The sequence below is a fragment of the Erpetoichthys calabaricus genome, chromosome 11, assembly GCF_900747795.2.
Source record: "Erpetoichthys calabaricus chromosome 11, fErpCal1.3, whole genome shotgun sequence".
Taxonomy (NCBI): Eukaryota; Metazoa; Chordata; class Cladistia; order Polypteriformes; family Polypteridae; genus Erpetoichthys; species Erpetoichthys calabaricus.
In genome coordinates this window covers 143097050-143112265 of record NC_041404.2, presented here as the reverse complement: position 1 = coordinate 143112265, position 15216 = coordinate 143097050, and the positions used below count along the sequence as shown (strand labels likewise).

At 44.5% G+C, this 15216-nt stretch overlaps 1 protein-coding gene across 1 annotated transcript in view; it reads right to left on the bottom strand.

The window, feature by feature from the left end:
- Window positions 1-13294: 13294 nt before the first annotated feature.
- mettl9 (methyltransferase like 9) overlaps window positions 13295-15216 on the bottom strand; it is a 52392-nt gene continuing 50470 nt past the window's right edge. The window contains exon 6 of the mRNA XM_028814190.2: window positions 13295-14092. Coding sequence (XP_028670023.1) covers window positions 13845-14092 — 248 coding nt within the window. The 3' untranslated portion in view covers window positions 13295-13844. The remainder of the gene's footprint in view (window positions 14093-15216) is intronic.

The following is a 15216-nucleotide window of genomic DNA, read 5'->3' as shown; positions in this document are numbered from 1 at the left end:
TCCGGAATGTTCTGTCAATAAACCAAACCCACCCCAGCCCCCCGACCTGATGTGAAGGAGTGATCCAAGATGGGTACCACTGTTGGACACCCCTTTATCTCTAATCCGACATCCTCAGAAGAACCGTCTCATTTTATATAACAGAAACATGTCGGCTCATCACGTGATCAACTAAAGTGTCGAAACCCCCGGATCTTCTGTGGACCTCAGGAAAAAGACCCCGCTGTCAAGTTACAAGCAAGGAGAAGAAAAATCCATTCTCTCCTGAAGCTCACCATCTACAATCGACTGGCCGCCAAACTAAACGGTGCCAGCCCAGACTGTGGCACAAAGGGCGCCAGTCGACCCCACACCTCTGGGCCCTTTCGGGTAAAGCTGACCCCTTTGCCTCCAAGTGGGACAGCCACAGGGGTCTTTGGTTAAACATTTAAACCGCCAGAGGTGGGTAACCTGAAAATGCGAACAATAAGTTGTGTGCCCTTTCAAAAATGAATCAAATACAAATGCAAGGAAAAGATGGCAGTGAGAAGACGGGCGACTGGCGGGTGACTGACCAGGGCTTTCTTCACAAGAGGGGGCAGATCTGTGAAAAGAAAAGAAAGACAATAAATAACTTTATACTGGAGGGAGCTCTGAAGGCTGGAGAATAATAAATATAGTAATAATTAATGAATGAATATTTAACATTTTGTCATTAATCACATATACCTGGTACATAAAAATGCTAAAGTTTGGTTTCCATGTTTGTTTAATCAGTTTCTGGCTTGTTCTCCGTGTCATTTGACAAATCTGCATTTATATGTGTGCGCCAGTTCTGTATTTAGTAATTAGTAGAATCTGAATTTGTACTTTAACTGAGAATTGGTCACAGCATTCTGTACCTGCACTCAGTGAAGGGCACTATATGAAAAATATGTCACAATTGTAATGTCTGTCTGCCTGTCATGCAATTACTTAATCGAATACTTGTGACCTGATCTGTTCTGGAAATTCAACAAATTTAAGGTGGTGGTGACTTCGGCAAGCTGACCTGCGCACTTGGGTTTCTGAACGAAAAAAGCAAGCAGCAAATGAAGTGACATAGTAGAAAGAGAAAGGAAGGCCAGCAACATCTGCTGAGCATCAAGCAAATCGCAGAAGCCAATGACCTGATGAGGAACACCATAATAAGAAGAACATGAAGGACAGTGCCATCTGCTGAGCGTAAAGTGCAGGATACAGAATGCAAGAATGACAAACATGGAGATATTCATGCTGAAAATCAAGAAGATCATCAAATATGTGAAAACAACATGCTTAAAAAAACAACATCCCATTTTTTGTATTTATTGATCATCGAACATTGAACTTTATTAAATGTGCATAAAGGTGGGCAAAGTGACCTGTGGATGTGTGCGTAAGGCAAATGAATCAAAAAACAAAGTGCTAACCACCCTAAAGGCAGAGAGAAAAAAAGAACTGTGACATCTGCTGAGTGTCAAGCAAATCGCAGAGGCCAAGGACCTGATGAGGAACAACATAATAAGAAGAAGTGAAGGGCAGCGCCATCTGCTGAGCACAAAGTGCAGGATACAGAATGCAAGAATGACAAACACAGAGATATGCATACCGAAAAGAACAATGACATCTGCTGAGTGTCAAGCAGATCGCAGGCACCAAAGGCATGGAGAGGAACGTCTTAATAGGAAGAAGATGAAGAGCAGCATTGTTGTTGAGCATAAAGTGTGGGATACAAAATGCAAGAACGACAAAGAACGCTGATATGCATACCACAGGAGGGTCACCTGTAACTACTCTGAGGCCAGAACCTTGATCTTAGTATTACTCAAATGTGTGCTTATGTTCTGGTAAATTCAAGAAATTAAAAAAAAAAAAAGGCAAAGTGACCTGTAGTCGTGCGTTTATTACAGCAAACTGAACGTGAAACCAAGTGACACAGCAGGAAGAAAAAGAAGAGCGGCGACATCTGCGGAGCATCAAGCAGATCGCAGAGGCCAAAGCTGTAATGAGGAACATCGTAATAGGAAGAAGATGAAGATCAGCACTATTACTGAGCATAAAGTGTGGGATACAAAATGAAAGAACGACAAAGGACAGTGATATGCATTTGACAGAGTAGAAAGAAAAAAAGAAGGTCATAGCAACATCTGTAACTACTGTAACTTACTGAGGCCACTTGTTTGATCTTAGTCTTAAATGAAAGCTTATGTTCTGATAAATTCAACAAATTAAAAAGAAAAAAATTTAGGTAGAGGCATCCTATCAGAGAAAAAGGTGGTTGAAGTTGCCCTGTTGGGGGTCTGCTTTTATTACCTCAGTACTTAAGATCTATTTGTGTACTTGCTGTGCTACCGGTCTATGATGGCTTGAAATCTAAGCAATCTACGTAGGCCTCAGCGTTAACGCTGGTCGTGCACCATGCAATACATCAGTCTCTAATATATGCCACTTGTACAGGATTCCTAACAGCAGAGCTAATGTTAGTGATGTGCCATCTGTTGGAGTGACAAATGCAATGCATCCGTCTCTGTTATATACCATTTGGTATGGGATTTGCAAAAGCAACCGATCAGTGTCTAATATATGCCCCTGTTACAGGATTCGTAAAAGCAGATCTTATGTTTGTGATGCGCCATCTGTTGGAGTGACAAATGCAACGCATCCGTCTCTGCTATATGCCATTTGGTATGGGATTTGTAAAAGCAACTGGATGGACACACAGACTCTTCTCCTTCTATTAAGGTGCATGCATATGTTTATGTATTTTATTTTTGTTCTTGTTTTGCATCATTGTACTATCGTTTCATGTCTTTCATTCATTTTATTTGTACTAATAGCTTGAACTATTTTCTCTCGTTTGATTATCACCATTTTGTTTTCTTGATGTGTACGTTTTTTAAATATAGCTGTTGTTCTGTCTTCCCCATTTTTTGTGGTATGTTCTTCCAATATATGAATCTGATGTATTTATTACCATGCTTACGTCTGTCATTAGTAGTTGGTTGTCACCATAGGCAGCAGGCCTTTGCCTTTGTGACCTTTAGACACCGTCACGTTCACAAATGTCGTACCTGGGCACATCTCTGTGCTTTTCTTTTCAGATTCACAGCCTCACCAAGAATGACTTTTTAACTTTTCTATTTGGAGCAATTCATTCACAGATTCCTTCAAGGAAGTTGGCGGTCGCCCTCGCTGCCCTCACCTGTTTCCGGGTCTTTCTCCGCAGACGGCTGCACGAACAGAAGACTCAACAGCACCATGCAGAGCAGCAGTTGATCGGGCATCTCCTCTTTCTTCTGGGATTCTCGGCTTGGCCTTGTGTTAATGACAAAACAGATGAAGAGTTTCTTGAATTAGCAGAAATACAAATGATTTGAAGAGGAGAAGTCATTCAGCCCCTAAACCCCGCTGAGGCAACAGTTGGGAGGCTGGCGCCCACCCCGGCAGCACTGGGTGGAATGTAGGAGCCAAGGTGCTGGCGCACAAAACCCATCACTCAAACCGGACCAACTTAGAGAAGTCCGTTACACTCAAGAAGAACCAGAAAAGAAACGGAAAACGTGGAGACTCCGCCTGTAGAGAACGTGCAAAGTTCACATCCCGAAAATGAAACGAAGCTACCAGGGGGCAAAGCAAAGAGCCATCTGATAAACTGATCACCAAACGTGGAAAACGGCAACGGTCAAAACACAACCTGCTCTCCCCATCTTAGTAGTAATTAAATAATTGGATTAGTTTTTATAAAACGTTTATTTTTATTTATACCAACAGCAATATGCCTGTAAAGCGCCTCACTGTGACTCTGAATGCCACGCCAGTTTTTGTTCTTTTTAATTTTCTTGCTTTTTAGCTCCACCAAAAAAAAAATGAATATTTAAGTTTTCTTATTGGAGCAACTCATTCACAGGCTCCTCCAAAGAAGTTGGTGGACACCCCCACAATGAGTGTGTATATCTTTTTATTTATCTAATTATTTATTTAAAGAGCTTCTGTAAAAAGCCAAAATTGTCCCCTGGTGACAAAATAAAGTTCTGTCTGTCCATTATATAGTGCCTTTCACATCTGTCTATATAGCTAATGAAATTGGGTCACCAGTTTTAAAAAAAGTTGCCAGCAGATGACGCCAGCAGATACCACGTCCTGTACATGTGGCAGCCACAACAAAAGACAAAAGAATATTCTATGGACTTGGAAAGTACTGAGACCCCTCCGCTTTGTGCGCACTTTACTGTGTTGTAGATTTCACTGTAAATGGAGAAATTTGCCATGTTGCCCATCAATCTACACTCAATAACCCATAATGGCAGAGTGAACACATTTTCTGAACGGTTAGCAAATTTATTAACAGTCAAAAAAAAATGGAAACCTTTCCTTATAGGAGTATTCAAAGCCTTAATGCACAACTTTGTAGAAAGCCCCTTAGTTCCAGCTTTGAATCTTCTGGGGTGAGTCTCTATGAGCTTTGCACTCCTGGATTTGGCCAGTTAATCCCATTCTTCCTGGCAGATCCTCTCAAGCTCTGTTAGACTGGATGTGCCGCCTCTGTAAACTGGCATCTTCAGGGCTCTCCACACGTGTTCTATGGGGTTTAAGTCTGGGCTTCATGAACTGAATCATTACCCGCGAACGAGTCACACTATTCATCTTCACTTATGATTCTGTAACGTAAAGTCTTATTTTAATTATGCATCTTAAATATATTGTCATGCTTTGTGTACATCACATGAATTAGTGTCATGTTAAATATACAATTAATTATACACACACACACACTGTATATATGATGCCCCTTACCACACCTTTTGACGCAGGACTGATGCGTAATCTTGAATCAAAAGACAATCCACTCAGAGCCGCCGCTAAAGGAGATGCCGTACATTTGCTTTGGTTTTGGTTCTGACTTGCAGTCTATGCACATGAATTTAAATTTAATACGCTTTTATATTGCATTTTAAACTGGCACAAACATTGCGAGCTGTGGTTAAAAGCAATCAATCATGTGGTGGATCAGTTTTTAATTACGACTCAATAAATCCATGCCAAAATGAGATGCGCCTCATGCATATGCATTGCATTGCAATGCAGTGAACCCGTTGGATTGCATTTCACTTTGGCTCGAATAATCCTCAATATTTGTACTGGCAGCTTCACCACCGGGCACACCGGGCGCTCGCACAGCCGCTTCAATAGCCGGTCCGGACTTCCCAGGATCTTTTGTTTTTGCTGACAGGAGTGGCATTTGGACATTTAAAAGAGGAAAATACTGAATACGAAATATACAAGCAGAGAGAATCTCTAACAAGCTAAAAATGTGACATTACGCTACTCTGGAATTGGAAATTACCGGGCAGGGGGGCAGCTGGAGCCTATCCCAGCATGCAGTGTGGACAGGCAGGAACAACACCTGGACAGGACACCAACCCACGGCAGGGTGAACACACACACACACACCAGGGTGCACACACACACACACCAGGGTGCACATATACACACACACCAGGGTGCACATATACACACACACACACACGCACACACACTCACACACACACAAGGATACACACACACTCCATGGTGCGCACACACACACACACACACACCAGGGTGCACACACACACACACCAGGGTGCACATATACACACACACACACACTCACACACACCAGGGTGCACATATACACTCACACACACACGCACACACACACACACACACACACACAAGGATACACACACACTCCATGGTGCACACACACACACACACACACCAGGGTGCACATACACACACACCAGGGTGCACACACACACACACATATACCCCGTGGTGCGCACACACACATGGAAACACACACACTCCATGGTGCGCACACACACGCATACACACCATGGTGCACACACACACACACACACAGACACACACACACCCCATGGTGCACACACACACACACACAGACACACACACACCCCATGGTGCGCGCACACAGACATACACACACAGACACACACACGCACCAGGGTACACACACTCCATGGGGCACACACACACACACACACACACACATCAGTGGACGATTCAGCGTCGCCAGTTCACACTCCCTGTACGTCAAGTCCTCGATTATCACACATATTTACATTACCTGTGGCCTCACAAAAATGAGAAGAAGAAGAACCTTCACTGGAGACTTCAATTTAAGCAGAAGAGCATCGTTTGGGGAGGCCACCCTCTTCAAAATGAAGGTGCCAGAGCAGGTCTTCATAACGATGCCATAAGGGGGCCATTTTAGGTTCCCAGAAGACCCATCCAGATGAGGGTTCCAGAAAGAACCTTCATTCATTTAGACCTTAACAGGCTCCACAGAGAAGCGTGAATAGATGACGTCAGACCAGTGAGACCCCCATGGGGTTGTGTTTTAAGAGGACTCCCGCTGCTCACAACAACACGGCCTCAGTTCAGCTTTTCTTCATTGGCTCACATCCTGCTAGGTAGCCCACTATATACAACACCTTCATTTTTTTCTGTTTTCTCCTCATATTGGGAAGTTTTTCAAAACCCAAAGAACCAACTTCACATGTAAAGAACCCGTCCCACAATGAAGAGGTTGAGCAGCCACACCACCCAATAAAGTGCCAAAGTACAGTTACTTTAAAGAGTTGAGCCTGCATACCCCCCCGCAGCTCCCCCCTTTAAACTCGGCCCATATCTAGGTGGGGTTCAAGCCCCCCTTCCCTCTTAAGTCCAGGTCTCTGTCGATTGGGTGGCAGCTTACCTGTTGTTTGGCAGCCGACTTTATTTTGCTGCACGAGATGGCGAAGGTGGGCGCCCCCCTTGCAGACTGGACACCTTCACTTGTCAGCTGAGTTGAGATGATCTCTGGGGACCTCCTGACTCACAATGCTCGCCCCTCCACTCACTTCTTCCTAAACAGATCCATATTCCACTCGTCAGGTCGGTGTGAAGTAATCCAGCAGGCTGCATCCGAGTGTCCACCATGAAGTAACGTCCTCAGTCACGGAGGGGCTTTATGGGAAGAAGTTGAAAACCCCGTTATGACGCTGAAAGGCTGATGTGTTGAGGGAGGGAGGGAGGAGATGGGGTGGGCTTCTTCAAGGAAAGTCTCTGTGTGTGTCTCATGCGGGCTGAAACCCGATCATTCCCGCCGGACATGGAGAGTATAATTACATATTAAGTAAAGTGCGCTCAACGAGAAAAACATTCAGGAGAGGGGGATTGGTGTTGGGGGGGGTGGATTGGTGGGTTTAATGGATACAGGTATAGGGAGCTCACTTACCTTTATAGGGGGACCCCTGTCTTCCTAGCGGGACTCGTCACGCGGCTACTGAGGATGAACTTTATAGCGCTCTGAATGGGGTCAGTGACGTCATCAGGCGATCAGGTGAGTCGCGCAGCCTAAAATGGAGAGAGAGAGAGAGAGAGAGAGAGAGAGAGAGAGAGAGAGAGAGAGAGAGAGAGAGAGAGCGGAGGGGAGCCGAGGACCACCAACACCCCGAGACTACAGCGCTGGCGCATTTGAAAGGAGCGCACCGAGCAGACAGACAAATAAGAGACGTCCCATCAGGCGGCCTCCGGAAGGCACACGGGGGGCGGCCAACGTATATGTTGGTCGGTTTTGGGAGGCTTCAGTCCCGAATCCTGCCAGACTGCGCGATCTCCGGAGAGCCGCCTCACCTGTCCGCAGACGATCACGCGGCGCTCGGATATCAGGCGGTGCGCTGAGGCGCCTCACTTGGCTGACCCCTTTGGTTACCTGAACCGCCGGCAAATAAAGGGAGAGAAAAAAAAAGAAAAGAAACTCCTGAGTTCCTAAGGCTGAGTTTAAGGAGGGGAAGGGGGTTAGGGAATCACACATACACCTCCAATGAAGATTTGACTTTTTATTTTAAGGCCACAGATAATTTAATATACAGTTAGGTCTATAAATATTTGGACAGAGACAACTTTTTTCTAATTTTGGTTCTGTACGTTACCACAATGAATTTGAAATGAAACAACTCCGATGCAGTTGAAGTGCAGACTTTCAGCTTTAATTCAGTGGGGTGAACAAAACAATTGCATAAAAATGTGAGGCAACTAAATTTTATGAGGCATTTTATGAACACAATCCCTTCATTTCAGGGGCTCAAAAGTAATTGGACAAATGAAATAACTGGAAATCAAATGTTCATTTCTAATACTTGGTTGAAAACCCTTTGCTGGCAATGACAGCCTGAAGTCTTGAACTCCTGGACATCACCAGATGTTGGGTTTCCTCCTTTTTAATGCTCTGCCAGGCCTTTACTGCAGCGGCTTTCAGTTGCTGTTTGTTTGTGGGCCTTTCTGTCTGAAGTTTAGTCTTCAACAAGTGAAATGCCTGCTCAGTTGGGTTAAGATCAGGTGACTAACTTGGCCATTCAAGAATTTTCCACTTCTTTGCTTTAATAAACTCCTGGGTTGCTTTGGCTGTATGTTTTGGCTCATTGTCCATCTGTATCATGAATCAATTTGACTGCTGTATTTAGCTGGATTTGAGCAGACAGTATGTCTCTGAACACCTCAGAATTCATTCGGCTGCTTCTGTCCTGTGTCACATCATCAATAAACACTAGTGTCCCAGTGCCACTGGCAGCCATGCACACCCAAGCCATCACAATGCCTCCCTCCACCGTGTTTTACAGATGATGTGGTATGCTTTGGATAATGAGCTGTTCCACGCCTTCTCCACACTTTTTTCTTGCCATCATTCTGGTAGAGGTTGATCTTGGTTTCATCTGTCCAAAGAATGTTTTTCCAGAACTATGCTGGCTTTTTTAGATGTTCTTTAGCAAAGTCCAATCTAGCCTTTCTATTCTTGAGGCTTATGAGTGGCTTGCGCCTTGCAGTGCACCCTCTGTATTTACTTTCATGCAGTCTTCTCTTTATGGTAGACTTGGATATCGATACGCCCGCCTACCCCCTGGAGAGTGTTGTTCACTTGGTTGGCTGTTGTGAAGGGGTTTCTCTTCACCATGGAAATGATTCTGCGATCATTCACCACTGTTGTCTTCCGTGGACGTCCAGGTCTTTTTGCGTTGCTGAGTTCACCAGCGCTTGCTTTCTTTCTCATGATGGACCAAACTGTAGATTTTTTCCACTCGTAATATTGTAGCAATTTCTCGGATGGTTTTTTCTGTTTTCGCAGCTTAAGGATGGCTTCTTTCACCTGCATGGAGAGCTCCTTTGACCGCACGTTGACTGTTCACAGCAAAATCTTCCACATGCAAGCACCACACCTCAAATCTACTCCAGGCCTTTTATCTGCTTAATTGATAAGGACATAACAACGGACTTGACCACACCTGCCCATGAAATAGCCTTTGAGTCAATTGTCCAATTACTTTTGAGCCCCTGAAATGAAGGGATTGTGTTCATAAAATGCTTTAGTTGCCTCCCATTTTTATGCAATAGTTTTGTTCACCCCACTGAATTAAAGCTGAAAGTCTGCACTTCAACTGCATCTGAGTTGTTTCATTTCAAATTCATTGTGGTAATGTACAGAACCAAAATGAGAAAAAAGTTGTCTCTGTCCAAATATTTATGGACCTCACTGTATATATATATATATATATATATATATATATATATATATACACACACACACACACACACACACACACACACACACACACACACACTCACTCCCCGGCCAGTTTATTAGGTACACCTTGCTACTACCAGGTTGTCCTTTTGCCTTCAGAACTACTGTAATTCTTCGTGGCTTAGATTCAAAAAGGTGCTGAAAACATTCCTCAGGGATTGTGGTCCATATTGAAATGATGGCATCACATAGTTGCTGCAGATTTGTCAGTTGCACATCCATGATGTGAATCTCCCGTTCCACCACATCTCAAAGGTGCTCTACTGCATTGAGATCAGGTGACTGTGGAGGCCATTGGAGTGCAGTGAACTCCTTGTCATGTTCAAGAAACCAGTTTGTGGCGATTTGAGTTTTGTGACATGGCACCATATCCTGCTGGAAGGAGCCATCAGAAGATGGGGACACTGCGTTCATAAATGGATGGACGTGGTCAGGAATAATACTCAGATAGGCTGTGGACTTTAAATGATACTCAGTTGGTAGTAAAGGGGCCCAAAGTGTGCCAAGAAAATGTCACAGACACCATTACACCATCACCATCAGCCTGAACTGCTGCTACAAGGTGGGATGGATCTATGCTTCATGTTGTTGAAACCAAATTCTGACCCTACCATCAGAATGCTGCAGCAGAAATCGAGACTCAGCAGACCAGACACCATTTTTCCAGTCTTCTATTGTCCACTTTTGGTGAGCCTGTGTGAATTGTCGCCTCAATTGCCTGTTCTTAGCTGACAGGAGTGTCACCCGCTGTAGCCCACCTGCTTCAAGGTTCAACACGTTGTGCATTCAGAGCTGCTCTTCTGCACACCTCAGTTGTAACGAGTGCTTGTTGGAGTTACTGTGGCCTTTCTGTCAGCTTGAACCAGTCTGGCCATTCTCCTCTGACCTCTGGCATCAACAAGGAATTTTCACCACAGAACTGCCACTCACTGGATTTTTGTCTCTGTAAACCCTAGAGATGGTTGTGCGTGAAAATCCCAGTAGATCAGCAGTTTCTGTAATACTCAGACCAGCCTGTCTGGCAGCAACAGCCATGTCACATTCAAAGTCACTTCAGTCGCCTTCTTCCCCATTCTGATGCTTGGTTTGAACTTCAGCAGGTCATCTTGACGATGTCTACAGGCTGAAATGCATTGTTGTCATGTGATGAGGAAGATTAGATGTTTGCATTAACAAGCAGTTGAACAGGAGTACTTCATAAAATGGCCGGTATGTGTATGTATGTATGTATATACAGTCATATGAAAAAGTTTGGGACCCCCTCTCAGCCTGCATAATAATTTACTCTACCTTCAACAATAAAGATAACCGTGGTCTGTCTTTCATTTCCTAGAACATCTAAGTACTGCAGTGTTTTCTGAACAAAGATTTTTAGTGACGCAGTATTTAGTCGTATGAAATTAAATCAAATGTGAAACACTGGCTGTGCACAAATGTGGGTCCCCTTGTCACTGTGCTGATTTGAATGCCTGTCACTGCTCAATGCTGATTACTTGGTGTGATGAGCTCATTACACCTTGACCTTCATAGACAGGTGTGTCCAATCATGAGATATAAAGGGATTTAAGGTGGTCAATTACAAGTTGTGCTTCCTTCCCTTTGACTCTCCTCTGAAGCGTGACAGCATGGGATCCTCAAAGCAACTCTCCAAAGATCTGAAAACAAAGATTGTTGAGTCTTCTGGGTTAGGGGAAGGCTACAAAAAGTCATCTCAGAGGTTTAAACTGTCAGTTTCAACTGTAAGGAATGGAATCGGGAAATGGAAGGCCACAGGCACAGTTGCTGTTAAACCCAGCAGGTCTGGCAGGCCAAGAAAAATACAGGAGCAGCATATGAGCAGGATTGTGAGAATGGTGACAGACAACCCACAGATCACTTCCAAAGACCTGCAAGAACATCTTGCTGCAGATGGTGTATCTGTACATCGTTCTACAATTCAGTGCACATCTGTATGGCAGGGTGATGAGAAAGAAGCCCTTTCTGCACTCACGCCACAAACAGAGTCGCTTGTTGTATGCCAACAATTTAGACAAGCCAGATTCATTTTGGAACAAAGTGCTTTGGACTGATGAGACACAAGTGGAGTTATTTGGTCAGAACAAAAAGCGCTTTGCATGGCGGAAGAAGAACACCGCATTCCAAGATAAACACCTGCTACTTACTGTCACACGTGGTGGAGGTTCCATCATGCTGTGGGGCTATGTGGCTAGTTCAGGGACTGGGGCCCTTGTTAAAGTTGAGGGTCTGATGAATTCAACCAAAATATCAACAAATTCTTCAGGATAATGTTCAAGCATCAGTCACAAAGTTGAAGTTACGCAGGGGTTGGATATTCCAACAAGACAATGACCCAAAACACAGTTGGAAATCTACAAAGGCATTCATGCAGAGGGAGAAGTACAATGTTCTGGAATGGCCGTCACAGTCGCCTGACTTGAATATCATCGAAAATCTATGGGATGATTTGAAGCAGGCTGTCCATCAAATTGAACTGAACTGGAGAGATTTTGTATGAAGAATGGTCAACAATACCTCCATCCAGAATCCAGACTCTCATCAAAGGCTACAGGAGGACAGCGTCTAGAGGCTGTTAGATTTGAAAAGGAGGCTCAACTAAGTATTGATGTCATATCTCTGTTGGGGTGCCCACATTTATGCACCTGTCTAATTTTGTTATGATGCATATTTTCTGTTAATCCGATAAACTTAATGTCACTGCTGAAATCCTACTGTGTCCATAAGGCATGTCATATATTAAAAGGAAGTTCAGCCAACAAGAAACAAAAATCCAAAGGGTTAAGAGGGGGTCCCAAACTTTTTCATATGACATATATATATATTCCTAGTGGTGCAGTGGTAACACTAAACATGGGATGGATATGCTTGGCTTCTTTCAATATCGGCTGGACACTCACAATAATGACCTACTGGCAATTACTGAATATTGTTGTACTGTATCTACAAATGTTCCACCATTCCGTGTGTTCCATGGGGGTACCTCCCCCAAAAAGGCGTGGCCACCATGATGTCATACCTGAGGTACCACCCTTCATCTTTTACATTCCGGTTCATTAGATGGCTTCCCTGAGGTTATCATTGAGTGTTGTTTGGAGTGAAGTCTGTAAATATTGTTTTCTTTCGATTTTCTGGTTTTGAGGATTTGTTGCTCTGTTCCTTTGTTTCCAGATTTTGATCCTTTCATGAGTAACCTTTTCCCCTTATTTCCTTATTTTGCTCTCCTTTAAATACTTTTTTTTTTTGTAATAAATTCTTAACAAAGACTCTTGCTTTGGATTTGTGTATTTTAACCAGAGGTTTAATGGCACCTCTCTCTTGCAGGGCATTTTTAGGCCAGTGTATGCCATGGCATGGAGGCAGAAGTTGGGAACTGGCTGACTTGGAGTGAGCCTTATCTGGGCTGGCTGGTAAAGGTTCTTACCTGCTTTGAGGAGCATTTGGAGGCCTCACACCCCCCTTCTCGACATGTTCGTATCTACTTATTACAGCAAAGCCAACATAGTCAAAATGAGACCAAATCCTTAAACTAATAATGAGAATTATAATTCATAACAAAAACCCCATAAAAGGTCATAAAAAGGTCTGTAAGAGGACAACACAAAGACAAGGAGGAAAAAAAGTGGATAGAATCACAACAGATATATAATAAGATCATTTAAATTCATAGTCACGCTTTATTTTTAAAAATGTATTAAAATGATGGATTTTTAATACACGGTGTATTTGTTTTTATTTTTTAGTACAGGCTTACAGACCTTTAGGCACAAAGGTCCTCAGGTTGGCAGGACTGCAGTCTTTTGCTAACTCCATTATGGAGAGAAAACAATAAAATAATCACATCAAGCACATAATTCTAACCTGCACAGTGGCATCTGCTGGAGTTCTGCATGTTCCTCAGTTTCGTTTTGTGGATTTGAAAGTCTGTTTGTGATCCACTTGCTTTGTGGCACCAAAAAATGGAATTCCCAGTAAATCATTAAAAACGCAGTAAACAGTCCAAGCCACAAGATGGAACACGTGGTCAAAAGCTATGGGGGCACAGACGTGAAAGTAACTTTTGAACCACAATGGGGGATAAAAACAAAAAAAAAAAACTGGAGAGGACGCAAATCAATCTCCGTATTGAAAAGCAGGTTCACCCACAACCAGACTCGACGTGCCGGCATATCACAATTTACCATTCATTCCGGGTCTACAGCATCTATGGCAGACCCAACGTTGGCACCCCCTCCCCTGGGATCGAGTCGCGGGGCCGCAGAACGAAGACGGCATCATCCAGCACGTAGTAATCGTTGTACAAGTCGCCCTCGCAGAGGTAAGGCAGCCTCGTGAACGCCTCGACAGTAAAGCCGGCCTCCCACAAGGCGCCACCGGCCAGGCTGTTCACTTGATCTTCCCATATCTGGCCCTGCACGTTCAGGAGCTCAGAAGGTTGTACCCACTTCCCACCTATGAAGAAGAAAAACAAAAAATTAAGACGCATTAATTAAAGGTTAGATAAACCTCAAAAGTTTCCTGGATGGGTGGGAAACCTAATGCAGGTCACAAAACATTAAAAGCAGGTGGACCACTGGGGCATAGTGGGTCCACGGCTTCAAAAAAATCCTTTAAATAAATCCAGATAGACGTGTCATTCTCCATGGGCGCGACTGCACGACCGCCAGGGGAATTAATGAGGTGATTGGGGCGAGTCGCACCTGGACGTGTGGGTGCGATCTTCTCAATTTCTTCATCGGCTTCCTGCGGTGCGAGATGAAGATGCTGCGCCCACAGAGCCGTATAAGTAAGGGCTGGCACAGGGAGATCGGGAGAAAGAATGAGAGAGAAGAGAGCTGAAAAGACGTGAAGAGCAGTCAGGGGAAGACGATAGGGTCACCTAGAAGGGGAAGGCAGCACGAGCTGGGGCCCCGCGAAGGAGTATAGGTAGTGGTGCTCTAGTGGCTAGTTCGCCCCACTGAATAATAGCGTGGAGTGGGGCGAACATGGAAGAGGACCTCCCTATGGATCCGAGGAACGGCTGCAGGTGCGTGAAGGGAAGATGGGAGGACAGCCGACCTCAGACGGTCTGGCTGTGTGGTTTGAGGCAGCCAAGACTTGGGTCCAAGGAGCGAAGTTCATGGCTGCGTGAGTGATGGGTGAGCTGGGGAGATGAAAAAGGAGGTAGGCTGAGATCGTGAGGAGTTAATGACTGCAGTTTAACTGATTTATTTATAAAACCATCTGTGTAAGCCCGGGGTCTTAGAAATTACAAGGGGGCTTCACCCCCTGCTCGCTTTGCTTGCCTAACCCCGGCATTTTGAACCCGTGCCCACTGGGCAGCTGTAGTTTCAGACGCGCATTGTAGGAGCTTGCGTTGTTTTGAACCCGTGCTTGCCCTGCTTCTGTGGTTTGAGACGCACGTTGTACGCGTATATCCGTCAGTCGAGCTCGTTCGGTTTGAACTCGTGCCTGCTTTGCCTCCGCAGTTTCAGACGGTGGGTCGCGTTCGGCGTTTTGTACGATCCCAAGCAGCACATTATTCCTAACTTCACTCTGCAGTAGTGCCACGCACAATATGGCGGTGACGCCTGCGC